At 37.9% G+C, this 26,596-nt stretch overlaps 1 protein-coding gene across 2 annotated transcripts in view; it reads left to right on the forward strand.

Annotated features, from left to right (window-relative positions):
• Positions 1-26,329, forward strand: part of LOC126354287 (protein RRP5 homolog) — a 172,636-nt gene extending 146,307 nt beyond the window's left edge. For both annotated transcript variants that reach the window (XM_050003831.1, XM_050003832.1), the window contains 5 exons: positions 3,402-3,530; positions 11,178-11,279; positions 11,359-11,512; positions 13,836-14,001; positions 26,027-26,329. In XM_050003831.1, coding sequence (XP_049859788.1) covers positions 3,402-3,530; positions 11,178-11,279; positions 11,359-11,512; positions 13,836-14,001; positions 26,027-26,210 — 735 coding nt within the window. In that variant the 3' untranslated portion in view covers positions 26,211-26,329. The remainder of the gene's footprint in view (positions 1-3,401; positions 3,531-11,177; positions 11,280-11,358; positions 11,513-13,835; positions 14,002-26,026) is intronic.
• Positions 26,330-26,596: the final 267 nt, after the last annotated feature.

The raw sequence follows: 26,596 nt of genomic DNA on the forward strand, positions 1-26,596 counted from the left end.
CTCCTCATTAGTTACGTGATCTATCCACCTTATCTTCAGTATTCTTCTGTAGCACCACATTTCGAAAGCTTCTATTCTCTTCTTGTCCAAACTAGTTATCGTCCATGTTTCACTTCCATACATGGCTACACTCCAAACAAATACTTTCAGAAACGACTTCCTGATACATAAATCTATATTCGATGTTAACAAATTTCTCTTCTTCAGAAACGCTTTCCTTGCCATTGCCAGTCTACATTTTATATCCTCTCTACTTCGACCATCATCAGTTATTTTACTTCCTAAATAGCAAAACTCCTTTACTACTTTAAGTGTCTCATTTCCTAATCTAATTCCCTCAGCATCACCCGATTTAATTTGACCACATTCCATTATTATTCCATTATTCCATTCTTTATTATTGTGTTCATATTTGAAACATGTGAAGACATTTGGTTCACCATTGCAATCACATTTGGGATTGTTTACAACATTGACTGTGAAGAGATAAGCTGGGAAAATGTTGCATTTGAATCTAATTCTTGTTATGCTTGTGGCGAGACATCTGCAGATCTTGCGGTTGTTGATCTCACGTTTTAGTGGTACTACTGGCTGGATAGTGGTACACCACTTTTCTTTGATAGTTCTACAGTATTCCCAAGTTTCTCTCCAATGTTATCAACCTGTGTTTTTTTGCTCAAGATTCAAGATCAGACTTTGGAATCGTTATAGTTCAGAGATTTTGTGTAGTTAAAGCACTGCTTGCCAAATTGTTCACCTATTTCTTAAAAACTACTCCTGTGTAAGCTGAAATCATAAATCATAAGTCATAGTTATTTATCTACATTTACTTTTCACTGTGCCATGCATGATATCTACTAAACAACTATTACTTTTACTATTCCTTTTTGGATTTTCTAGTGACTGTGGACACTCTTTGAATTGGTTATGATTAACAGTTTCATATATTGAACCCTGGAAACTCAAAGTTGTAATATCAACTATATTAGGAATCTGATAGAGTGCTACTCACACATTGAGTTGCAGACGGGCACAACAAAATTACTGTTACACATTTAGCTATAAATAGAAAAAAGTACACACACACGTTCAGACAAGCGAGCAAAACTCGTGCACACATGACCGCTCTCTCTGGTGGCTCTGACCAAAAAATCTGTCACATTGAATGAAAGCATAAGTCTGGATTGCAGTGGGGAATGGGGAGGGGTACAGTGGGGTACATGTATTGGGACAGAAGAGCACTGTCTAGCAGTATGTGCAGGGTATAGATGGTAGCTTGACAAGACTACCAGGCACAGCATTGGGACACTTAGGGGGCATGGAGTTGGGACATGGTCAGGTTGCAGGGAAGGATAGAAGAGCGGCACGTGCATTGGCAGAGGGCAACACACATTGAAGGTAAGGGGAAGTGAATAGGGAGGAGTTGATGGGACAGAGGGGGCAGAAACTATTGAGTGGAGGATGTGGGGGCAGTAGGTCACCATAGGTTGAGGCCAGGATATTTTCGGGAAAGGAGAATGTATTGTAAGGATAACTCCTATCTGTGCAGTTCAGAAAAGCTGGTGGTGGAGGGACGGATCCAGATGGTCTGGGTTTGAGATACTGTGTATGTATCCTGAAAAATCATCATTTCTTTTGTGATGATAGACTCTACTGTGGATATGGTTGTAAATGGGCAACTGGATTAATTGGAGATAATGACTTGTGCAATCCATGACATCCTGAGGCTGGTTTTTCTTCAGTTGTCTGTGTAAATTTTAATATAGATTGCTGATATGCTTTTAATCCAATCTCTTACTAAATAATTACAATGTTATTATCTTTCAGTTTTAAGCTGCCATGAAGTACTTTTGGCTGCATCAAAAGGAAAAGTTAGCTGACAGAATTACTAAATTTTGAGACAAAATTGCTGGCCAGTACTTAACTTGAGCAGCTGAAATATTCAGTAGTTTTGACAAAACTAAAATTATGTGACACTATGTTAGCTTTCAGAACTATTACTCCCTTCTTCATGGAGGAGAGAGGGATAAGTAGAGGAAGGTGAAGGTGAAAGACGAAGGGAGGGGGAGGGGAGGGCGGGGGGGGGGGGGGGGGGGGCAGGTTGATCCTACTTGTAGTGAAGTGGTCAGCAATTTTGTATCGTAATTATATACAGTCCTTTTATAGTATTTAATTGGTAACTCTATGGCTGTTCAAAAGGAATTCTACTAGTATATTTCCAAACTATCTGTATGTGTAGCTTTATAAGCTGTGGAGATATGCTTGACATCGATGCAAATGGATCATATTGTTCTGAGGTATGTTATTAGACATTGGAATCAACATCTGTCCAGTTTTAAATGTCTTTTTGGAATCACTATCTTAATAAAGCAGCTATAAGCTACAATTGATTGTATCAGAGTTGTGTAGAAAGTTAAGAGAACTGGACAGAGCTCCTCTCCAGGTGCCAGCTATTGTGTTAAATGACTTCTTTTGGCTTTGTTTGTAATACAGGGTTGTTCTAAATGATGGACCCATTTTCAAAAATTCATAGTATTCAAGTACATATCCAAAATGAACAAGCTTTATACAAATGAAAAGAGGAAGTATCAAATTTTTTGGCGAGCAAGCGGTGATGGTTTCAGAAGCGGCCAGTTATGTAAAGTAAGCTGTTTATGTCTTGCCTGTACTGACCACTGTGAATGATCTGTGGAACTGGATCACTGCTGCCGTGCACCCAGTAACAGCAGACACACTTTTGCGCGTGTGTGCGACAAGTTTGGGTATCGCATCGATGTTTTCTGTGCAGCCAACAGTGGCCACATAGAACATTCATAATGTTTATCACATTTCTAATTATTAAATAATTATTAAAAGCTACTGAATTAGAAATTATTACAAATTGTTAAATTTATTAAATTGATATCAAACATCGTGAAAAAAGATTTGAAACTTCCTCTTTTCATTGGTGTAAAGCTTGTTCATTTTGAATCCGTACTTGAATAAATACGTAGATTTGAAAATGGGTCTATAATTTAGAATAACCTTGTACATTCAGTTAAGCTGATACATGTAGACAGCATTTCAGAAACTACCTGAGAAATTAACTTTTGTCTTTATTGAGAAAGATTAACTGAGGTGATGATTAACTCTTTGATGATCTCTTGTGCACACACATTAAATTGTGGCACAATAGATAACTTTTGCATGAAAAAAGTTTAGCAAACGTGTTTACACTGCCGAATTTTGAAAGCAGTAGTAATTACTTGGAACGTAATGACTGCACTCAACACTTATCTATTTAAATCATTATCTAACATTTGTAACATTTTTACTGTCTTCTGTAAAAAAACTGTTGTTAGTCACTCATTCAGCATCATGTTTAGGATAAGTAATTCTTTAATTTTTTCCTTTTATTCTAGGCAACAGAGATAGAGAAAGCTAGGGCAGTTGCCTTCCGTGCCCTGAAAACTATTTCGTTTCGTGAAGAGCAAGAGAAACTGAATGTGTGGGTAGCGTTGCTCAATTTAGAAAACTTGTATGGCACAAAGGTGAGGAATGCTATATTGATAGACAGGCCTGGTGTAAAGATTTTTATGTAGACAGCTTATAAAGCTTGCTTCACATTTGTCATCCATTTTAAAAGTTTTCATCATTCCATTTCTTATAAAACAATTGCAGTGAAATCAGTCATAAGTTTGACCAAATATCAACTTTTAGTGTGTAGTAGCTCATTCAATTTGTAAAACGATAAAGATTACATTACATTATGTTTGTTTCTGGTCACTGCATGTTTTAGGTCACTATTGATTTACATACTGTATCTGATTGAGAACTGAGCTATTAAATATTTGGAATGGCAGTATTCTTTTAGAAACTATCAAAATATTTGTTCCAAGTTGCACAATAAGAATTAATGAAAAAATTGACAAGACTTCACTCATTACAGTGTTGCTTAAGTGTGTGTTCATAATTTTAGTTTCTATTTTGCACTGTTTTAAACTGAAAGCAGATGTAATGTCATAGCAATACATAATATGTCTGAAATGGTAGCTACGGTGAAATCAGCATATATGGACTATTCCATTAAAAGTTAGGAGTTTTAATACTGATTTTATATTTTCGCAATTGGACCTTGATATTTCAATTGTATCAAGTAGACCAATTACAGGAACCGTCTCCAATTTGAGTAGAATTTTGCACAGCTGTATCCATTAGAATAAAACTAGTCAGTGCAAAATTTGATGTCAAGATACCAGCTAATCCAAGGTCTAAAGATCTTTTCAGTGTAAACTTTCAAAATATTGTTTGAGTTCTTCAACAGTTTTTGGTCAACTTTAATGTTTGTAAAAGTGGAAACTAGTAGTAATGTAAGTGGCACTTGGTATAGGGACTGATGTGTGTGTGTGTGTGTGTGTGTGTGTGTGTGTGTGTGTGTGTGTGTGTGTGTGTGCGTGTGCGTGCGTGCGTGCGTGCGTGCGTGTGCGTGTTTTCCAGCTGGAGAAAGGATTACTCAGAAAGCTAGCATGGTATCTATCTTTTGTGTGTGCCTATTGACAATCCGATGCTTGTGCTTTTCGGTGAGTTGTCTCCTTTACTCCTACTTTTGTACATTAAGGCACAGTGAGTGTCCTTGAGTAGAAGTTTTATATTAATAACATGCCACCCAACTTTTTTTAACAAATTTTTGCAGTTTTGCTGTCATGTTGCTAAGGAATATCATCTATTTACTTTATTTTTATTTTGTTAGAAAGTGCAGGTGTTTCATACTAGAAAAGGTTTTGTTAGTTTTGGAAACCCTCGAGATGAGGCTTATGAAATGATCTTGAAAATACTATTATCAGAAATTAAGAAACTGTTGTTACATTTATTGTTTGATAGATTTTTATTATTTTTTAGGTGCTGTAATTTTGTATATTTCACAAGAGTTTTACTTTGTATCTATATTTGGTCATAAACTAGTGGTGGCTGTTGTATAAGAGCAGAAGAGCACGTGAACACCCTAATTTTGACTCCTTGTTGATTTATTAGTTATTTTTCGTTGGTGAGTGTTAAACGTAACATAGATGCTGCAATCTGAAAGACAAAGTACCTAAATCTAGTGTGTTACTGCTCCTCTAGACACTGTGAAACTTGGCAACAGGGTTGCAAGAACATTTTCAGTTGGGCATCTTTTAAGGAGCTTTTGTGCATGCACAACTCGTGTAACATAATTGTCTTAAGAGCCAAATACACATGGATTTAGTTAACAATGTGCATGATACATGACATGCACAGCAAGACTCTGCCACTCAACTAAAAGTTTATGTCATGGCACTGGATGGTAGCACACAGCGGCAGACTTTAATCTCCAATCCTCTGCATAAATCCTGCTAGATGATAGCTCACTCCTCAGATATGCTAATTCACTTAGTTCATACTGTAGTAAAATCAGATTCGACGTCAGTGTAAGTTAAAGTTATATTGGCAGTTTCTGAATGAGTTTTATTATATGAAGTTATGAATTTTATCATACAGTAATCCATTTGAGGTGCAGGCAAGGGAAATTCCCCATCACACTCCCCTTCGCTTTTGTGGTAAGAGGGCCCAGTGGACAGCCCGTCAAAACTTGAACACAGAGCAAGTGTGAACTGTGAAAAAAAGAAAAAGAAAAAAAAAGGAAAACAGAAACAGTGAATGGTCCATGGAAAAGGAAGTGCAATAAAGCTGAATGATCGATGATCTTGTGGTGAAGCGGTGTTGGACTACCAAGCAAGCAAGCTGTGTTCAAACCTCACATGTGCTCCCCCCCCCCCCCCCCTTTTTTTTGTCCATGTGCAAAAGTAAGGTGTGAGGAGGGGGTCTGTAATGGCAGTTGATTCTGCACAACTACTCTATTAGCAGCCAAAAGGAAGTGGCTTTCGAATGGGAACTGCAAACATTTAATGGCAAAGCGGCAAGTCAACCAAATCCTCCACTGGTAAACACCTCTGGTTTGTAATACATAGCATTAGTGACAGTACGTGTATCATATGAAAAAAATGACAGAAATCTCTTGCCAATGCATGTAAGTTGTACGCCAGGTAATGGAGTGAGATATGCTTCCTTTCCTGATTTAGGTGTTCGTATGAATGTGAATGTGATCACTCCCAAGGAAATGATGAAAACATAGTAGTTCATCACTTAAACTGCAACAAATGAATGTAACAGTTTCACAATTGCACAGTTTCTCTGTGCTCTGACAAAACATATGTTTTTGAAGTTGCATTCCATTTTGCAAATTCTGGCTCTTGAATTACTTTCTTGTAACATAATTCACACCTGTTTACTAGTTGTTTTCATTTCTGTGAGATGTCTGTGTGGTATCTCAGCTGCTTTCACTGTTCATCACGTTTACTTGAGACCGTAACGTATTCTTACCACATAACTCATATTCTGTAACTAGTGTATAGTATGACAGCTGCCAAGACTACAGAAAGAGAACAAACATTTCAGTGACCGGACGGACAGTTCATAATGTTGGGGGAAGAGAATAAAATAAAGAAATGGCTTGAGAGAGATTTGAACATCGCTTGTGCTCTTCACAGTCCAACGTCGCCACCCCCTTTTTTTAAATGTCTTTTTGTTGTTTATTGCTCGTTGCATTTGTGTTGAGGGCAGACGTCCGATGACATACAGTCAAGTTCATCATTGATCCATTTGCTCAGTTTTATTTATTACACAGGGCAGCTAACCCTATGACTTAACATGCTGAGCTACTGTGCCGTTTTTACAGTTCAGTATACCTTCTTCCCATTTTCATGCTTGGTTTGCATTCAGTTTTTGATGGGTTATTGACTGGGCCATCTTACCACTAAATTTTTGTTGGGAGTGCGATGGGTTATTTCCCTTGTGAGAATCATAACGGTCTAAAGCACTCACCGTTGAATGTGAAGCTGTAGATTTTCATGCTTCTAAAATATGTTGATCTTGTGGTGATTCAGGTTTATCTGAGCTGTAGCCCCACATTGCATGTATGAAAATTCATGAGAAGCTATATCAGTGGTTTCTCTATATTCACTTAAATGGGGGATTGACAACAGTTCTTTAGGCCTTCCCACCTCATTTGTATTCCAATCAAGTGACAATATTGGCCGACATTACAACTTGAGTATCATCATTTCCGCAAATGGCACTTTGTGTTTGGAGTTAGTTGTTTACGGGGTGGGAATTGGCTTTTGTATAGAGTGTAAATATGAACTATGTTGAATCTATTTTAAATGCTAACAGAAAAGTAAAGCTGTGAGGACGGGTCAAGAGTTCTGCTTGGGTAACTCAGTTGGTAGAGCACCTGAATGCAAAAGGCAAAGATCCCGAGTTCGAGTCTCAGTGTGGCACACAGCTTCAGATTTAATGCACCAAGAGGTTTCATATCAGCACACACTCCACTGCAGATTGAAAATTTCATTCTGGGAACAGAAAAGTACATTACCAGGGAAAGTTTGCCACAAAGGAGTTAGGACCTCCGAGAACAGATGATTTTATTAAGAAAGTAAAGAAATCGAGTAAGCATGACTACAGGCAAACATTTAACAAGGAAGTGTACAGTTAGCACAAGTTGTTTTGTGGGTGCAGCATAAGAGTATCTGATTTTCAGCCCAGAAGTAAATTCGTGAACTAATACATCCTCCAGGGAGCTTGTACATTTGTCCAAAAAATAGAAAAGCACGAAAACTCCCACTTACGCATAAATGTGAAAGGGAGAGTTGTGAAAGTTTACACATAATTTTGTTATTGCCCTAAACTGTACTTAATTATATACAAAACAATAAAATCCACAAACAGTTCTTTCTTTTGTCAGATACGTTATACATATTATTATTATTATTATTATTATTATTATTATTATTATTATTATTATTATTATTATTGGCAGTGGCTGTATAAATTTCTTTATAAGTGTAACTGTTATACAGCAGATGCTATTAATTTCACATTCCCAAATGTATCTAAATCTAAAAATTTGTGAACACCCAGAATATATACCTGAAGGCTGTTACTGATCATAACTAGGAAATTATGAAATAAAGGAAATTCAGGATTGAAATAATTGAGAAGGATTGTAAATATATGGTACAATAAAATTCACAAGAAACTTGCTGTTCTGTTATGCTCCTAATAGGTTTCAGTTGCCAATGCTGGTAAGAAAATGAGAACTGCAAAAAGAATCAATTCAGGCTATGGCAAGTCATGGCCATTCTCCTCTAAAATGTCAAAAAATCTCCCAAACAAGATTCACAAGGCTATGTAAAACACAAGATTTGTCAAGAACAAACTGAATTGTTATTGTTGGTTTTAATATTTTATAAACTGCAGCTTCTGATACATTTAAGTTTGATACATTTCTATAGCAAAATTCTGATGATTATCAAACCTCAGTGTGGCCTACTGAAAGAGTTGAAGCAAAAATGGCGAATTTTCTTTTCTTTTCTTTTCTCTTCTCTCTCTCTCTCTCTCTCTCTCTCTCTCTCTCTCTCTCTCTCTCCTCTCTCTCCTTCCCCCCCCCCCCCCCCCGCCCCCTTCCCCCCCCCCCCCCATATTTGCAAATGTTGAAACTTGCTCCATAAAGTTGATCGACACCACTGGTGGCTTCTGAATTTACATTTTCTAGCAGAATTTTCAAAACAACTAGAACATGCTAATAATAGGTGGTTATATTAACTATACCTGGTGGCAACAATGAGAGAAAAGCACTTTCTCATATCATAAATAACAGTGTTGTAGCTTTCTTTCATGACAACAAATTTATGTGGAATTGTAATGGGCCATTGCTTCGGGAATATGAGGGCGAGCGGCTCTCTGCTGGAGATGCAGGCTATATGGGCAGCTGCCAGCAATGTATGGCATCAGCAAGACAACCGGTAGCCAGGGTTACGCAGGCGAGGCCTGTGTGACTACCTGGGTGATGAAATGCAACTGTAGGCTGCAGGATGCAGACTGGTAGTGAGTGGTGACCACGAACAGTTGGAACTCACTGGCACTATGGACTATGGAGGAGGCAGCAGATGACTGGTGACCCGAGCTCAGGCAATCAGATGCTGGTCACTGCTTTACTGTCCGGAGATGGCAAATGCAGCTGTGTCATGAGTATGGCAGTGACTAACATGGGGTTTACATCACAATAGGGCCCGGTGGTGCCAATGATGGTGGGCTGAACGTGGGAGGTTTAAATATTGCTGCCCAGGGCTGTGTGTGTGAGAGATCCATGTTTTTGGAAACCTCTGGTACCTGACTGGGGTCTGGCATTTTCAAGGCACTCAGTCGCACTGCAGAAGCTTCCTGGAAGCTCTTCCATTCCCTTGTTGGCACGCAAAAGTGGTGATACTGAAGTGGCAGCATGTGTGGAATTGCTGTCTTGGAAGCAGGGACATTGTCTGGCTGGCAGTCTATGGTTGCGGCCTGGTTACAGTTCCATGCTGCTACAAAATGGAAATGGATCAGATGGACTGTTAAGTGTGAAAATAATACAACTCTTTACAAAAGCTGTACTTCATAGTCAGATTAAAGATTGTAATTGCTACACAAATATTTTTGAGTTTGTTCTACAGAATGCACTTCTTTGCAATGGCGATTTGTGAGTGGTTGACTGTAGTACCTACAGGCTATTTTTTAACCTTATCCAGACGGTCTGTTACGTCAATAAAACCTTTTCTTGTACAAAACACCTGTATTTTATAATATAAAAAAATAAAACTAAAGGAAATAGGAGTTGCTGATATTTAGCAGTTGACATCAAAAGATGCACACATTTGATAAAAAGAAGTCTGATGGTATGCTTACATTTTAATAACTTTTCAAATACTTATAAATAATGGCTGTAGTTCGCTAGAATTGATAACAAGTAACTTCCCTTTAGAAAAAGTAAATAGGCACTCAGTATAAGTTGTTCGTTTAAGACATTGCAGTCAAAAAACAGCAGAAATTTGTCAGATTGATTTCCCCCCAGTTTTGATCTTGTATAGCTCAAAAATTATCAGTGTCACAGCTATGAAATTTTAACAGTGTGTTAAACACAAATTTCTGTGTATAATTCAAATATCTCCTTTGGTTTACTGATAGTTTCACTTCACGCTTTCTTAAATTTGACGAAAAGTGCCACAGAAACCACGCTTCATTTTGTAGTCCCCTACCAAAACCTTCCTAAAAGCATGAAATCTTTGTATTTAGATGTCAACTTTTGCGCACCTTAATTGCATTCTGTGTGGGACATATGTGCAAAATTTCATGTAGATGCCAGTGGTTGAGTGGGGGCCATTGATTCAATTGATGTGGAATGACCATTATGTATTCTGAATATGTATCTTACCTGTGGCTAGAGATACATTGTAAGAAAAGTTCTGTACTTCTTAAAAATAAAGGAATGTTTTTATTTTTCTCCATGACAAAACATCCATAAAAGCGATTTATACTTCATACTCCACTGACAGAATTTCAGAAGTCGTTCCTGGATGTTTTTAGATAGTTTTGGTTTAAAGGACTCACAGTCTCTGGTGACTCTGTACAGAGTAGCAATGTAATTATAATTTATTCAGTTTGTTACCCAGTTACCTTTGTTTCAATGAAGATACCAACACTACAGCTAAAAAGCATGTAAAATGCAATCACCAAGAAGTGCAGTACAAAGCAGAGCGTAATAAAACTACTCTTCAACTTAACACACACACTTTTATCATAGTATATTAACTCTGTTCTGTCAGTGTACAGTATGTCACACACACGAGATGCATATAGGTCAACTCAATCAAATTTCTTTCTATCAATACTGCCTGCATATCACTGTTAACATACAAGTAATCCACCAGAAAAACAAACCCGAGGCAACGCCAAACTTTACCGAATGCAAACTTGAAAGTTCAGAGTAAAGTGTACATTATTGTTGTTAACAGCAAGCATCGTAAGTCAGTGGAACAAGTTGGCTTTGAAACAAGACACATGGCACATTACCATTGGCATTTGACTGTTGTGCAACTACACTGAAACAAGCCAGCATAGATCATGAATCCCTTATCCTAAAGTACTCATAAAATATCCCTGAACAACCTTCAAAATTCTGTCAGTGAAATTTGGCTTCACCCTGTATAATCTATGAACAGATAACGAGTAGTAGCAAAAGAAAAGTAATTTCACACTAAGTGAAATATATTCTCAAATGAATGTCTGCTGTTCTTCTTTTATTGCAGGAAAGCCTTGATAAAGTTTTAGAAGATGCTGTGCAGACCAATGATCCTTTCAAGGTTAATATGCAAATGTTGCAAATTTATGCTGATAGTGGTAAACTGCAGGTATGTGTGTAAACCGATAATTGCCAGATATTTATTTCATTAACGAATGTCAATCAAACCTATGTTACATTTGTATTAGGAGGTTGACCAATTGATTGGACAAATAATGAAACGATTCAGCAGCAACAAGGAAATGTGGCTGCATGCTGGTGGAGTGCTGATGCGACTCGGTCAGTTGGATAAAGCTCGTGATCTCCTACAGAAAGCTCTCTCAAAGCTTGATAAGAAGCTACGTAAGTTATATCATATTTGTTCTAATTTTACATACCTCTACCTTGGACAGAAGTTGAGCTGCCTATTTGAGAAGCTACATGAAAGTGTTATGTATTGTGTTTTACTCACTTGATATTTAATTTCTTTGTTTTATAGACTGTGAATAATTATACTTCATTAGTATTATCCAAGAATCCAGACATTTTGACCTTGCCAATTTTTCAGCATCTCTTCTATCAAAATTTTGTTTTTACATCAACTGCCTTTTGATGTTGCCCTGTATACTCCCTCATACAAAACACTAGTTGTCTTGCTTGTACACATATCAGTGTTTTTTCCAAAGCTTCATCTGTCCATGTGTTGCTTCTCATATTAATCATGCCATATAATATTTTCGTGTCTTGTAGCATCAAGTGTATAGTGTGCTTTTAATTGTATTGCTGCATTTTTATAGTTATAGTGCTATCCATCACTTTCCATTGTTTATGAGAAGCACCTTTTCCTTGACATAGTCCACCAGTTATTCATAAGGAGCAAGTGATCCTGTGACTGGATGAATTACTCATCATGGCCCACAACTCCCCAGCTGCTGAGAACTTTTTTAAACCCAGATTATGGTTTTTCCTTAATTGCTAGTGATATGTTTACTTGCTCCATTCTGCCAACTCTCTCAGTGGTGAGGACAAGTTACTGCCATATCTCAGCGAATAAAAAAGTTATGAATATTTCTCATACAACATGTGTACCTCTTTGCCTGCTACCATTTGCAAAAGTCCTTCTTCTGATATCTTGATCCGTTATATGAAATAAAACAATTGTGACGCTTGATCCCAGTGTTTAGTTGTGGAACTGGGCACACCACGTGCAACTGTCTGCCAGATATAAAAACTAATAACTCTAGAACAAAATGAGATTCTTCAACAGCTGCCCCCCGTTCCATATCACGAAGTCCCTTCCATACAGCCTAGCTACCCTCTCGGTCAGTGCATTTGCAGTGACGAGCAGTATCTCTCTAAATATACTGAGGGTCTCGCTGAAGCCTTTGCTGACTGTAATTATCCTCCCAACCTTGTACAGAAACAAATCTCCCATGCCTTATCTTTCCAGTCTCCACCAGCTCACAAAGTCCCACCATCTGGCCACAGAGGAGCGTTCGCCACCTGGGACTGGAGCAACTAAATTACATTCTCCGCTGTTGTTTTGATTATTTCTCGTCATGCCCTGAAATGAGAAATGTCCTGTGCACTATCCTTCCCGCCCCTCCCACAGTGGTATTTTGCCATCCACCAAACCTACACAATATACTCATCCATCCTTACACAATCCATGTTTCTAATCCCTTACCTTTTTTCCCCCTTCTTTTTTTTTTTTGGGGGGGGGGGGGGGGGTTGCTCCTTTTCAGCTGATTCCAAAGGGCGATGGGAGGATTAAGAATCGGCTGGAAAGAAATGCCCCCTCATCACCCTGTATCTCCCATAACTAGAGAAACAGAATCATATCCTTCATTGGGGCTTTGATTATCTATCATTGTGCCTAGAAATGAGGAACATTCTGTCCAAGATCCTTCCCACCTATCCTTAAGTGCTATTCCATCACCCACCCAAACTAAACAACATCCTGGTTCAACAAGGCCTAGCCACTTCTACTCCAAATCCATTGCCACTGGAGTCTAACCATGTGGAAGATCAAGAGGAAAGACCTGCCCGATTTATTCATTCACCACATACTTCACCACTCCTGTCACTGTCTTATCCTACCCCATAAGAGGGATGTCACATACCAGCAGTGCTGCAATCACTGCACAGCATTTTATGTTGGCATTACCACCAACCAGCTATCCAGCAGAATTGACACACCCAAACTGTGTAGCATATTGTTTTCATCTGCAAGGAAGGTTTGTAGGAATCTTGTGTTTCAGTATGATGTTTTCCTGGTGGTAATTGAACTTGTCAGTGTAAGCAACTGTCATACTGAATGTGTGTTTATTTATAAGTAGATAAAATATTGAGCAAAATAATACCTGAATCCCTCAAAAATTTGTACTGAAGTTAAGCCTTTATAATGTGCATTTAGTCAAAGTTAAGCCTTTATAATGTGCATTTAGTCTACAACAGACACTTCAGAAATATGAATATCTTCTCGGCTTTGAAGTTTATTCTGTGGGATAAACAAAAGGATTAACATGTTAAGTGCACAATTTTTGTTCTATTTTATTAAATGAATGCCAGAAGAAAAAAATGTGAAAATAATGTATGTGTTGGCTAACTGTTCTTATGAATATTAACATCTAATAACAGTAAAGGGCATGAAATTTAATAAACTTTTGTTCCCACTTCTGTGCAGATGTGGAAGTAATTTCAAGGTTTGCTCATCTGGAAAACAAACATGGATCAGCAGAACGGGCTCAGACACTAATGGAACACATTTTAGCATCATACCCTAAGAGAGTGGATGTGTGGTGTAGTTATGTTGATATGCTTGTCAAAGCAGAACAGTTTGAAATTGCCAGGTATGTCATTGTTTTTATTAGTTTTATTTTTTGTTGCTGCCGTTATGTGGGCAGCTTTTGAAGTCTCTTATTTCTCCAAGCTCACACTTGGATTGTAACGTAATGAAAATAGTGCAGTGACTGACTGAAAATCAAAGCAGCAATGAAATATCACTGTGTAAGCCTCTCTGTGTGAGATGACTGAATAGGGGCTAGATTCACAGAACCATTATCCTGTAATATGTTTTTGGAATCATACAGAGCCTAAACTGTTATTCATTGCAGAAGATAAATACGGTGTTGTATAATGCTTCTCAATTAGGCAGAAGGATGTCGAAGTGCGGAAATGTACAGGTAAGTTTAGTTGCATTCCTGCAAGCTTTATTATGTGCCCTTCATTGCTGCAAAAAGTGGCTCTTAATGCAAATGGTTGGGCACAAATAAACAATTTAGAATAACAATGTACTACTGCAGAGAACTGCTTGTTTGGCCAGTTTTGCTAATGGACCAGGGCTTTTGATTATTTTGGAAGGCTACATCTATCCATAACTCTTACTAAAGTATAAACCTTTTGATGGAGAGAGGATCTCTAGTTTATTACTTAAGCCACCAACAAATTGCATCCATTTTGGAAACTTACATATGAACATTGTCTCTTCAAGAGTGGAGGGTAATGTAATGTCATTGACTGCCTTAGAAAATATCTAATAAAGGATGAATTTTAAATTTTGAGACGGACATTTAACAGTCAGAGAAATGACTGTAGAAAGATCCTGATTTGACTGGTTAATAAATATCTTTAACATACCGGTTGGTGTAAAGAGGAATGAAGTAAAATCAAAGAGTTGCTATGTAATACAGAAGAAACCTAAAGTCCATGGTAAAGATGAATTTCACAGAAAGTAAACTATTTTTCATCAAACAAAAGACATCAACTCAAACAGCCAAATAGTTTGCAGACATTATTTATTGTGGTGTGGCAATAATGTAATCCATGTGAACAATGAAACAGCTAACAAAATTGATTGTGGGAGAGATTTTGTTACAATCCAGAGCCACATAGCTTTTAATAAGTAAGTAAACATTTTAAAGATCATATTATCACAGAGATTGCTGTTTGTGAAATACATCATCTGATGACTAAAGACCTCCTTCATATTCTGTCTAGCAAAAAGGTGAAAGAGGTAGTAGTGGAGTAGGCAAATTTACGCATTGGAATTTTGTTTTGTTTTCATTACACACAAGTATGAAGCTATATGTCATGACTGGAATTTTTGGGATGTCTTTCTGGTCATGATAGAAAACGTTTCCCACTGCAAGAAGGTTGGGAGACTTGCCCTCAACATAATACTTTTTGAATCATCGGCTGCAAAATACATTATATGATTTGATCCAATTCATGTTTTTCAACACTAAATTGCTATGGAAAACAATATGAAATTCTTGATGCAATAATGGATCAACGAAGATTAGCAATGCGAAATGACTTGATTGGATCCAATAGTGTTAAAGAGCATATCACAGTTGGGGTGAAAACACATCAAACTGTATTTTGACCTTGGTTGCATTTAATACATGTTGAAATGACTCGTCATTTCTTTAAACCAACTGCTCAGAATTCTGTCATTAGTAGCCCAAATGGCAAAATACCCTCCCCCCCCCCCCCCCCCAATCTGGTCACCTGGTGGTACTCAGTAATGGAAATGGAATGGATACTGCATGATAGGATGAAGTTTGTGAAGAGCGGAATGAGTAATTGATTATGTGATGACAGCGCATTCTGTAGTTTGTCTGTTCCTTCATTTGTAAAAAATTTTTTCAGCGGGCTGCTTCAGTTCCTCCGAGCCAACTGCACCCTCAGTGCCCCCCCCCCCCCCTCCCACCACACACACACCACACCCCCTTCGGCCAAAAACTGTTTACGGTCTTGTAATGTTATAGCAATTGAAGCCAGGAACTCGAGTACATTTAAATCTTAAAATATGTATGCATTTATGGACTATCACATGATCAAACATGCACAATTCAAGGAAAACCTTGAAGTATCAGAATTTTGTCTTTTGTTGTGATGCATTGTATTTTATTGTGAAACAGTGTGCAAGAATCAGTTTTTTCCAGTTTCTCCAGTGACCGGTGTAGCTCTGCACATTGAGGCACTGAACTAGCAATCCTTGTATTTGGAGGTGAGGTGGTTCAAATCCATCTGCTGGTAATCTTCAAAATTATTTTCCCTTTAAGATGCGTAAATGAAAAGAGCTGCATTGAAAATGAGCCAAACATCTTTTCCAAGGATGTGCCTGGTATATCATTTCTTCAAGTTTTATTGCAAAGATGTTCTGTAGTTAAACGTCTTATTTGTAATATCCTTGGAAGAGTGAGGAGTCCAACAATCACAACTCTAATATATTTGTAAAGAAAAATTATACTAAACATAACATATGTTGTACATCATATGGGGCTTTATTAGCATCAAGGCTATGTAGCCATATTACCATGGATAAATACAAACTGATTTATGGTCACATACATTAGAAGTCTAGTTGAAATTAATGCGTGACTCAATGAAGATCACGAAACTGTAGCTCATGATATTTGTGTATTCCATTTTGTTTAATATATAAATGTGGTTGCTACAGTTTCAGCCTGACTGTTGAAATAATAATTGTTAAAGAATTTCTTGATACCATAAGGAAAGTGAAGAAGATTAATGAAATACACCTTAATAAAATTTGAGATTGAATTGAGGAACCTAGGATGCTTTGATGAAGGAATTCTGACTTGGTTTCAGATAAATCAGAAATTAGAATACAAGCTTGTTATAGGAAAAAGATAGCTGTTGTCAAAAGAAATTTAAAGCTGTGTAACCTTATGAGTTATTTGGCCCAGCTTTAAAATTCCTTTCTTTGCAATAGTGACCCTTATGGTAGACTACTGAGCTGTGTCTTTTAGCACAGAGGCAATGCATTACATTAGATTGTTGGCCGTAGAATGAAGATATCATATTGACAAATAAAGAAGTATTTAATAGTGCATTTGGGGACGGAGGGGGGGGGGGAGGGGGGGGGGGGAGAGAGAGAGAAAGAGAGAGAGAGAGAGAGAGAGAGAGAGAGAGAGAGAGAGTTATACTTTTTTAAGATAACCTTTTCTTGCTTAAGTTTATGCACCAAATACTACATGTATAACGCCTTCCAAAAGCAATTTATGTACATAAAATTAGAAAATAAATTAATGTGCTTTCAGAATAAATAAAAAAACATTAGCCTTTTTAAGGTTCTTTTTCATCTCTATCTTAGAGAAATTTGTAATTAGGCAAGATTTTGGAGCAAGTGGCTCCCTCTTCAGGCAGAAGGGTTGAAGGGGAAGGAAGAGGTGTGAAGGAACAGGCCAGGAGAGGTATACGAAAAGGGGTAGAACTGTGGATCAGGGGAGACTTACTAGATGGGTTGAGAAGGAAAGACATTGTTGGGTCTGCATCGTATGAGATTTGAAAACCTGATACCTCAAAGGTGGAGCACGGGGTAATATGCAAGTCAGCGATTACTGCTTAAATGTCATTCATGAGTTAAAAACTAATTTCACTGTATGAACAGAGGTGGGAGGGAGCGATGAAAAATGAGTAGTAAGACAATGAGAGATGTTTAAAACTAAAGCAGAGTGAAGAAAAGACTATTTAGAGTCAAGAAATGCTGAGACAGAAGAAATTAATGTAAATTAAGGTCAGGTGGGTGGTGAGTTCTGAGAAACTGTGCCTGGTGGAAAAATCCAGATGGTGCATGTGGTGAAACAGGCACTGAGGTCCCGACTGTCATGTTGTATAGCATGCTCTACCCCAGGATATTGTGTGTTGCCAGTATACTCCCTCTGCCTATGCCCATTTACCCTAGATGATAATTTGGTGATACTCATGCCAATGTAAAGGCCGAATAAAGCACTCCATCTTCAGGCCACAAGTGACCCATCGGGACCGTCCGACCGCCGTGTCAACCTCAGTTGAGGTTGCGGATAGGAGGGGTGTGTGTCAACACACCGCTCTCCCGGTCGTTATGATGGTTTTCTTTGACTGGAGCTGCTACTATTTGCTCGAGTAGCTCCTCAATTGGCATCACGAGGCTGAGTGCACCCCGAAAAATGGCAACAGTGCGTGGCGGCTGGATGGTCATCCATCCAAGTGCCGGCCATGCCCGACGGCACTTAACTTCGGTGATCTCACGGGAACTGGTGTATCCACTGCGCCAAGGCTGTTGCCTTAAAGGCTGAATGGTGTTTACATAACAGCTGGTATACAACAGATGCTGTTTCACAGGTGGCTGTCCCTTTGATAATATATGTTTTTCGAGTCACAGAGCTGGTATTGGTGGTGGTAGGAGGTTGCATAGGGCATGTCTTGCAGCAGGGACAGTAACAGTGGTGGGAGTCATAGGGTAGGGAGATGGGTGCCGAAGGTTGTCAAATCTTGTACGATGTAGTCACCAACAATCAGTCTTTCCTTCTCATCCCGTCTGGTAAGTCTCCCCTGACCCTCAGTTTTGGGTGATTTTCTAAAAATCTGTGCCTTTTTCTACACCTTCCCAGTCTTTTTCCTTCACCCCTCTTCCTTTCCCTTCAGCTCTTCCACCTGAAGGAGGAGCCACTGGCTGCGAAAGCTTTCCTAAGTATAAATTTCTTTTGTGTGTGTTCTGCCACCATTTGATGAGTAGATTTTTTAATCCATCCAGTTAAATTATTTTGTCAAATATTGATTGTTTTTATTGTTATTTTAGAATGAATAGACACACAAACAATATCTGTGTGACCTGTTTCAAAAAATATGTGATCAATGGACTGTAAGTTTGGATGGTTCTTGAACAGGATGATACACATAGACACATCATCCTGACTTGTATAATTTTTAGTAGTACCATGATGTAACCTTTCACACAGGTGGCAGTTTCATTCGATCCTCTTTTACGATCTCATTCCACAAGTAACAAGTGTCGTCTTGATTTCTGAAATAATAATAATAATAATAATAATAATAATAATAATATCATCATCATTGTATCCTTCCAATGAGCCATGTAAGACATTGGTGGACAAGATGCCTCCATCTGCTCCCATAATTATAAGCTTCATCTCTTTCTACATCTTGCAGTGTTATTCCTTTCTGAAGCAAGCCTTCATTTATTTGGTCTAGCCATATTCTTCTGGGATTTCCAGCAGGTCTCATTCCATATGTAGCAGTTTGCCTCGGTTGTTGTCCTCGGTGTTGACATACTGCTTTGCTTCACTGGCTGAAAAATGGGGTTTGTAATTTGGACACTGGCTACGGTAAATGATGTAGCTGACAGATCTACATCTACATTCATACTCCGCAAGCCACCCAACGGTGTGTGGCGGAGTGTTACGCAGTTATGGTCCAGTCTTTTACTTTCACTTTTTGCACCCCCCCCCCTCCCCCAATAATACACAGTTATATATTTATGGCCAGTTCACTATTGTTTAAACTTTCTTTAAGCCTCAGTAATAGTTTGCAGGTGAACCTCCACATACTGCGACAATAGTTTTCTGTTGAACATCTACGAACAGTAAACACTTAGTTCACAGTCCTTTAAATAAATTGAGCAGTCACTGTCATTGATTTGACACACAGCCTGTTGGTGTAACATTCATTTCACTGTTAAGTTGATACATTGTTGTTGTTCTAAGCACAGGTTCCTCATCTGAAACTCGGCCATGGGCTGACTGTCTTTTGACCAAAAATCGGACCCTTATATATCATCACAATAATAGGTACTAAAACTACACATTGTTCAAATTTAAATTTACAGAAATTACAATTAAAACCTAACTCATTAAATTAACTGAATACAGCGAAAAACTGCATATTTTTACAGTTTCTTCTACTGCAAGATTTAGGCCAAATTATTTGTCTAAATCATGAAATTAACAAATATAAGTCCACAAACAATACTTTGGACAAAACTGTTAATTGCTTTGGAATTAATTAAGGGCTAGCTTGGCTAACATGTTTTCGAATAGAGCCAAATAGATACTTTAAGGTGACTAGTATTTAGTCTTCCAAATGTTTATAATTAGTGCTGAATTTATATTTGTTTATATGCCAACAGTAGAATGTAAATTATGGAACAATCACTGATTTCGCCCTGTAATGAAAGTTACTGACTAGTGTGAGTCAAAATAAATTAGAAAATCAGTAACGTACATAAAACTAAGCGCAAAATTAGGTCTGGTGTTACAGTCTTTAAAACTGAGGGCCAACCTTTCTCTTTTATGAAAATGCAGATTATATTCATGTATGTTAGTGGTAAGTAGTTAAAGTGAAAAAATGAATTTTGAGAGGACAGATGGCAAAACGAGAGGAGAATTAAAATATATCCCAGCTTGCTTTGTCACAACATTAACTTTTACTCATTATATTTGTTTTTCTGGCAAGCTGATATCCTCTGAACTTTTTGCTTTTTCTCTCCCCAGATATAACATTATGTGCAAAGACTAATGCATTTAAAGCTACAAATTCTCAACTTTAATTTCTTAATAATTGCATCTATGATGTAAATGCAAACCATCCTGATCTACCATTTCCTATTTGTACACTGTATTTACAGTTTTGGTGCAGCAGTTGGATCCTTCAAATTTGAAAACTTGAAACCCCTAATTTATGCAGAGACTCTCATATCTTGCTTGTCAGAATACTGTCATAGACCGTCAGATAGATCTCTGTCGTATTGATCTTTACAACCAATCAGCCAGGAACTCCAATGCTCAACCACTCTCATACAAAAAGATGCCAATGACGAAGGGCAGTAGGTTGTGGCCAGATAAAACTTTCAGGTTCACCTCCCATAAGGGAAAGAGCCATTCTTGCAACAGATAGCCCCTGTTATGGGGTTTTTGCTTCAGCGAGGGGGGAGGGGTGTCTTTTGGCATCAGGGCACAGGCAGAAAACTAATTTTGTGGAATCTCTTTTTATATTGCAGGTTAATGATGGTGTTCTTACCCCCAGATGCAAACGTTGTGGGTATTTACATATTTACCTTCCCACTGAGATGAAAATTTGCCTCATTCCTTAACACTACTCAGTCAGAAAAATCATCTTCCTGTTGCAAAACTTCAATTGCAAAGCCATAACATACACCATAGTCATCTATCTTTAATGCGTGTACCAACTGTAACCAGTAAGAATTCACGTGTTATCATTTTTTTTAAACCTTCAATGTTGTTGACTTTGGCAATTGAAGTTCAAGACTTGCTTTTCAAACAGACTTTTTAGGACTGTGAGGGTAAGATACTCTGACATGATTAGCATCTTCTTCAAGCACTTCTGGAAATCCCGTGCTTTTCCCTTTACACACACATCCAGTTGTTCCCAATAACTATATCATTGGCAGAGGTTTTTGCCACACAGGGGATCAAAATTAAACTTTAAACAAAACACACATTGAAGTGAAATTACTGCAGAACACAAAATACTGTATGCTCAGGAGCTGCCATTTGGCGTTTGTGAGACTGCAAGCAAGAAAACTACAAGCCAGTATACACACATGTGCTTATCTAAAACTGTTGATTTACTCTTTAATTGTAACCTGGAATCAACAGTGTACAACACTTACTGCAACTTACGTTCTTCTGAATGTTAATACAGTATTGATCTCTCAGTCTCCATCTACAATTTTTGCCCTCACACTCCCCTCCAGTACTAAATTGGCGATCCCTTGATTTCTCATAATGTGTCCATCAATTGATACCTTTTTGTGGTCACATTGTACCACAAATTTGTTTTCTTCCCATTCCTGTTCAGTACTTCCTCTTTAGTTTCATCATCTATGACTCTGATCTTCAGCCTTCTTCTGTTGTACCACATTTCAAAACTTCTGTACTCCTCTTTTTTAAACTTTTTATCATCCAATTTTCACTTCCATATTTGAGTACACTCCATACAAGTACTTTCAGAAAACACTTCCTGACACTTAAATATGTATTCAGTTGTAACAAATTTCTCTTCTTCAAAACCATTTTAATGCCATTGCCTGTCTACATTTTATATCTTCTCTACTTTGGCCATCATTAATTATTTTGCTGCCCAAATCACAAAACTCATTTACTGCTTTAAGTGTCTCTTTTCCTAATGTAATTCTGCCAGCATCACCTGTTTTAATTTGATTACATTCCATTATCTTTGTTTCGCTTGTATTGGTCATCTTAGATTGTCCTTTCAAAACACTGTCCACTCTGCTCAACTGCTCTTCCAAGTCCTTCACTGTATCTGACAGAATTATGATGCCATTGGCAAACCTCAAGGTTTTTATTTCTTCTCTGTGAACTGTAATTCTTACTCCAAATTTTTCTTTGGTTGCATTTACTGCTTGCTCAGCATACGGATTGGGTAACGTCAGGGGTGGGCTACAACACTGTCTCACACCCTTCTGAACCACTGTTTCCATTTCATGGCCATGGTTATTTTACCCCTGCTACCTTCAGAATTTCAAAGAGAGTATTCCAGTCAACATTGTCGAAAGCTTCAATTCTCCAAAAGTTGCCATTAAAGTAATATTCACACCTGTCAGCACATGCTTTCTTTGGAATTGGAATTATTATATTCTTCTTGAAATCTGAGGGTATTTTGCCTGTATCATACATCTTGCACACCAGAAGAAAGAGTTTTGTCAGGGGTGGTTCTCCCAAGGCTATCAATAGTTCCAACGGAATGTCATCTACTCCCACATACATCTTGCACACCAGAAGAAAGAGTTTTGTCAGGGCTGGTTCTCCCAAGGCTATCAATAGTTCCAACGGAATGTCATCTACTCCCAGGACCCGGTTTTGACTGAGGTCTTTCAGGGCTCTGTAAAATTCTTGTAGCAGTATCACAACTCCCACCTCATCCTCATCTACATTGTCTTCCATTTGTATAATAATGCCATCAAGTAAATCTCTCCTGTGTATACCATGTATATACTCTTTCAGCTTTCCTTTCTTTGCTTAGGACTGACCCTCTATGTACTCTTTCAACTTTCCTTTCATTGCTTATGACTGGTTTTTCATCTGAGCTCTTTATATTTATACAGCCGGCTCTCTTTTTCCAAAGACATCTTTAATTTTCTTGTAAGTGGTACTTTTCCCCTAGTGATATATGCTTCTAAAGCTTATGTTTGTCCTCTAGCCATTCCTGCATAGCCATTATGTATTTCCTGTCGATCTCATTTTTTAGACGTTTATATTTTCTTTCACATGCTTCATTTATTGCATTTTTATATTTTCTGCTTTCGTCAGTTAAATTCAGTATCTCCTGTGTTATCTAAGGATTTCTACTGGCCTTGTCATTTTACTTATTTGACCTTGTACATCCCCATAAATTTCAAGGCATTTTCTGTTTCTAAAGATGTAATTGGTTTTTCTCCTTCTCCTGGTTCCTGAGGTTTTTTCTTTACAGCCTTTTCTTGTTTGTTGCCATTTGACAACTTGTCAAAATAGTCTTTTGTTTCCTTTTTTTTTTCCTCCTCCTACCTCTTGGATCACAATTTCGTGCCTTAATAGCTTCTCTGATCTCCCATCTCCCATTCTTCAGTATTCCATACAGCATTCCCGTTAGGGTCTTTTTCTAGTTGTTTGTGTGAATGCTTCCAAACTCTTATCCTTCTCTTCCTTAACAATTCTCTTAATGAATAATATCTTGCATTTCTTTTTGCTTCTCAACATCCTTATCTCTCTTAGCTGTATTGTGATCTGTAATAGTAGAGTTTACTTTTCCGCTTTTTTTGCCACAGCCCATTAATGATGTTTTGGACTAATGTATCTACTCTCTGCGTTTTTGTGTTTCATTACTTGGCAACTTTTGGTTTTAAGATGTAGAAATGTTTCTTATTTGCCTCATCTTTTACTTTTCAGTCTTTTATTGTTTGTGCTTTGTGTGTATTTGTTGTTCGTGCAGCCTTAGAATTCAGGTCAGCTGCTAGTAAGCTGTGATCGCTAACTAAATATTCACTAAAAATAACTTTTGCTTCTCTCACACTTTCTCCAATATGTCTGTCTGTTAATACATAATAAATATTGTTTTAGATCTTCCATTCCAGTTACATCTACTTATTTTATGGCTGTCTTTTCTTTTGAAGAAGGTGTTTATTATTATCATGTTGTTTCTGGCACAGAAGTCTAGGGCGTTCTTGCCTTCAGTATTCTTGTTCCCAAATCTGAAGGGACCCACACCTCTTCATAGCCTGCTACATCTGCTCCAGCTTGGTCATTGAGCTCCCTTGTTATCATCAAATTGTCCTCTTGTGCTTGGTCTTCCAAATTTCAAGGAATTATTCTTTCCCACCATCATTACATCTTCTATGCGGTACATATACCTAGATTATTGTGAGACTCCTATAGACAAATTTCACTCTGCCATTGATGATTCTTTTGTCTACAAATGCAATATTTGTTACAACTTCAGTACCTTCACGCAGCACAAACTAATGCTACTAGTTGCTTCCTTCCTGTTGCCATGCCATTATAGCTTGTAAACTTTCCTCAGTTCCTTTGATTTCACCCTCTTCCATTTTGTCGCATTTATTCCTACCACATATATTTTCCTCCTTTCCATCAAGTTAACTACTCTCGTCAATCAATGTAATTATGTTCAGGGTTCCTGCAGTTTGGTTTCCTGATAAGGTTCACTCTGGTTGGTGAGTCACTGGTTGGTATTTCTTTTCTGCCTTCTCAGGATGAGCATCAGGCTCCGTCATTAATTCCTGAGGCATTGGAAGTGATGTTGTCATCTAGTGTGTTCAGTCCAAGGATGGTACTTGTAGTGAAAGCAACAAAACTGTTTCTTTTCTAATTGCTTGCTAGGCCTAACGTGTACAAGAATTTTCTTCCTGGGTTTACTCCCTTACCTTTGAGGAGCCCTTCCCATCCCTCGAGGCAGTGGGTTACATCTGCACTACCCCAGGGGAATGAGTTGTCCACTCCACCAGCTTTGCTGTACTAAATCATTTTTTCTGTCTTTGCTGTCATTGAGTTCTTTACGCTTAGCTCTGGGCACGGGTTCTCTGATATACGTCGCAGGACTGTGTTCCTGCCTGAAATCCTATCATTCCAGCCTGTGGGATGTAGGATGTCTACCCCTGCATTGTGGGTATACCAGACAGGAATTACTCAGTTGGAGAAACAAAGAAGGTGACCTGTCTCCTTTTGGGCTTGGGGGAGGGGGGGGGGGGGGGGGGGAGCACTATCATTAGCAGTATAGAAACTCTACATGTTTCTCATAAAAGTCGCCTATCCAGATTCAGAATCTAGTCAGTGAACATAGCAGACTTTTTTGTTTGCCATATGTAATTTTCTTACATTGTTTAAAATTTTCATACTTTTCTCTCTGGTTTGAATGTGCCGTGTTCTAACATTGCCTAAATTGCTCTCTGTTTTCCGTCTTAGCAATGCCAGGTAAACTCTTTGCAGATATCTGTTGTGACCTTCCATTTTTCATCAAGCTCAGTTTTTATTTTAAGCAAAATATCAGTTTGTTGTTTCAATTTATCTACCATTTTGTGTAAGAAAGCAAATCTACAGTATATGCATTAAAAACTAAACAGTTTTGGCACAAAATTTACAAGTTCCAACACACTATTCAGCAACTTTGCCACATGCTACATGTGTCAACAGATCTGACTGGATCGTTTCGAGAATGGCAGCATACAAAGACATGCAGTAACATAGTAATAGTAGTAACTGTTCTTTACCTTTTTTGTGCAACAAAGAGAAAAGGGGACAGTAAATTCAGGCGATGCCATGCCTGCAGAAGCAGGTATTTGTCCAATAAGCAAAATATTTTAAAGTTAGAGGATATTTTTCCATGGTTAAAGGAAAAAAGAAACACACAAAATTACATAACATTTTGTTGTGATCTTAGTATTAGTTCACATTAAATTCTTTTTCATTGTAGTAATATGTGAATAATTCTGATCCCCTCAAGATATATACATGTAGCTTTTAATCCCTGCATGTTTACTCCATTAATCATAATGTGATATTCATAACACCTGCCTCAAATTTTTCATTCTTACAGGAAAGTATTAGAAAGAGCTGTTGCCCAACACCTTCCTGCTCGAAAAATGAAAGCCCTCTTCAAGAAGTTTCTTCAGTTTGAAGAACGACATGGTACACCAGAAGGAGCTGAACGAGTTCGGCAGATGGCATTGGACTATGTTGAATCAAGTACAGTTGCATGTGAAAGTGAAGCAAAAGACTAGCATTGTGATTTTTTACATTTCACATGAAATAAGTGTGTGTACCTGAATGCCTAGGTTTCCCTGTAATGTGTAAAAATGATTTTATATGAACAGAATAAAATATTTATTGAATAGACAAATTGGAATGCTTCATTTTAGTGTTACTGGTGAATTTGTAACAATTTGTACAGGGCAGTTGGGTACTGAAGATAACAGGAACTGAAGTGGAAAATAATCAAAATGTAAAAATATTAACAACATGATGTTGATCTTACTTAGATGGCCATTTTACTGTAGGCAGCCAACAACAACTGCTCTTTCACTGATCATCCTCTTGTAATATTTGGTGGGGAAAATATTTGTTGTATCTCCTTGCCTTCTTTTGGAGCTTTTGTGTGTGTTACCAA

This window comes from Schistocerca gregaria, chromosome 3, assembly GCF_023897955.1.
Source record: "Schistocerca gregaria isolate iqSchGreg1 chromosome 3, iqSchGreg1.2, whole genome shotgun sequence".
Classification (NCBI taxonomy): domain Eukaryota; kingdom Metazoa; phylum Arthropoda; class Insecta; order Orthoptera; family Acrididae; genus Schistocerca; species Schistocerca gregaria.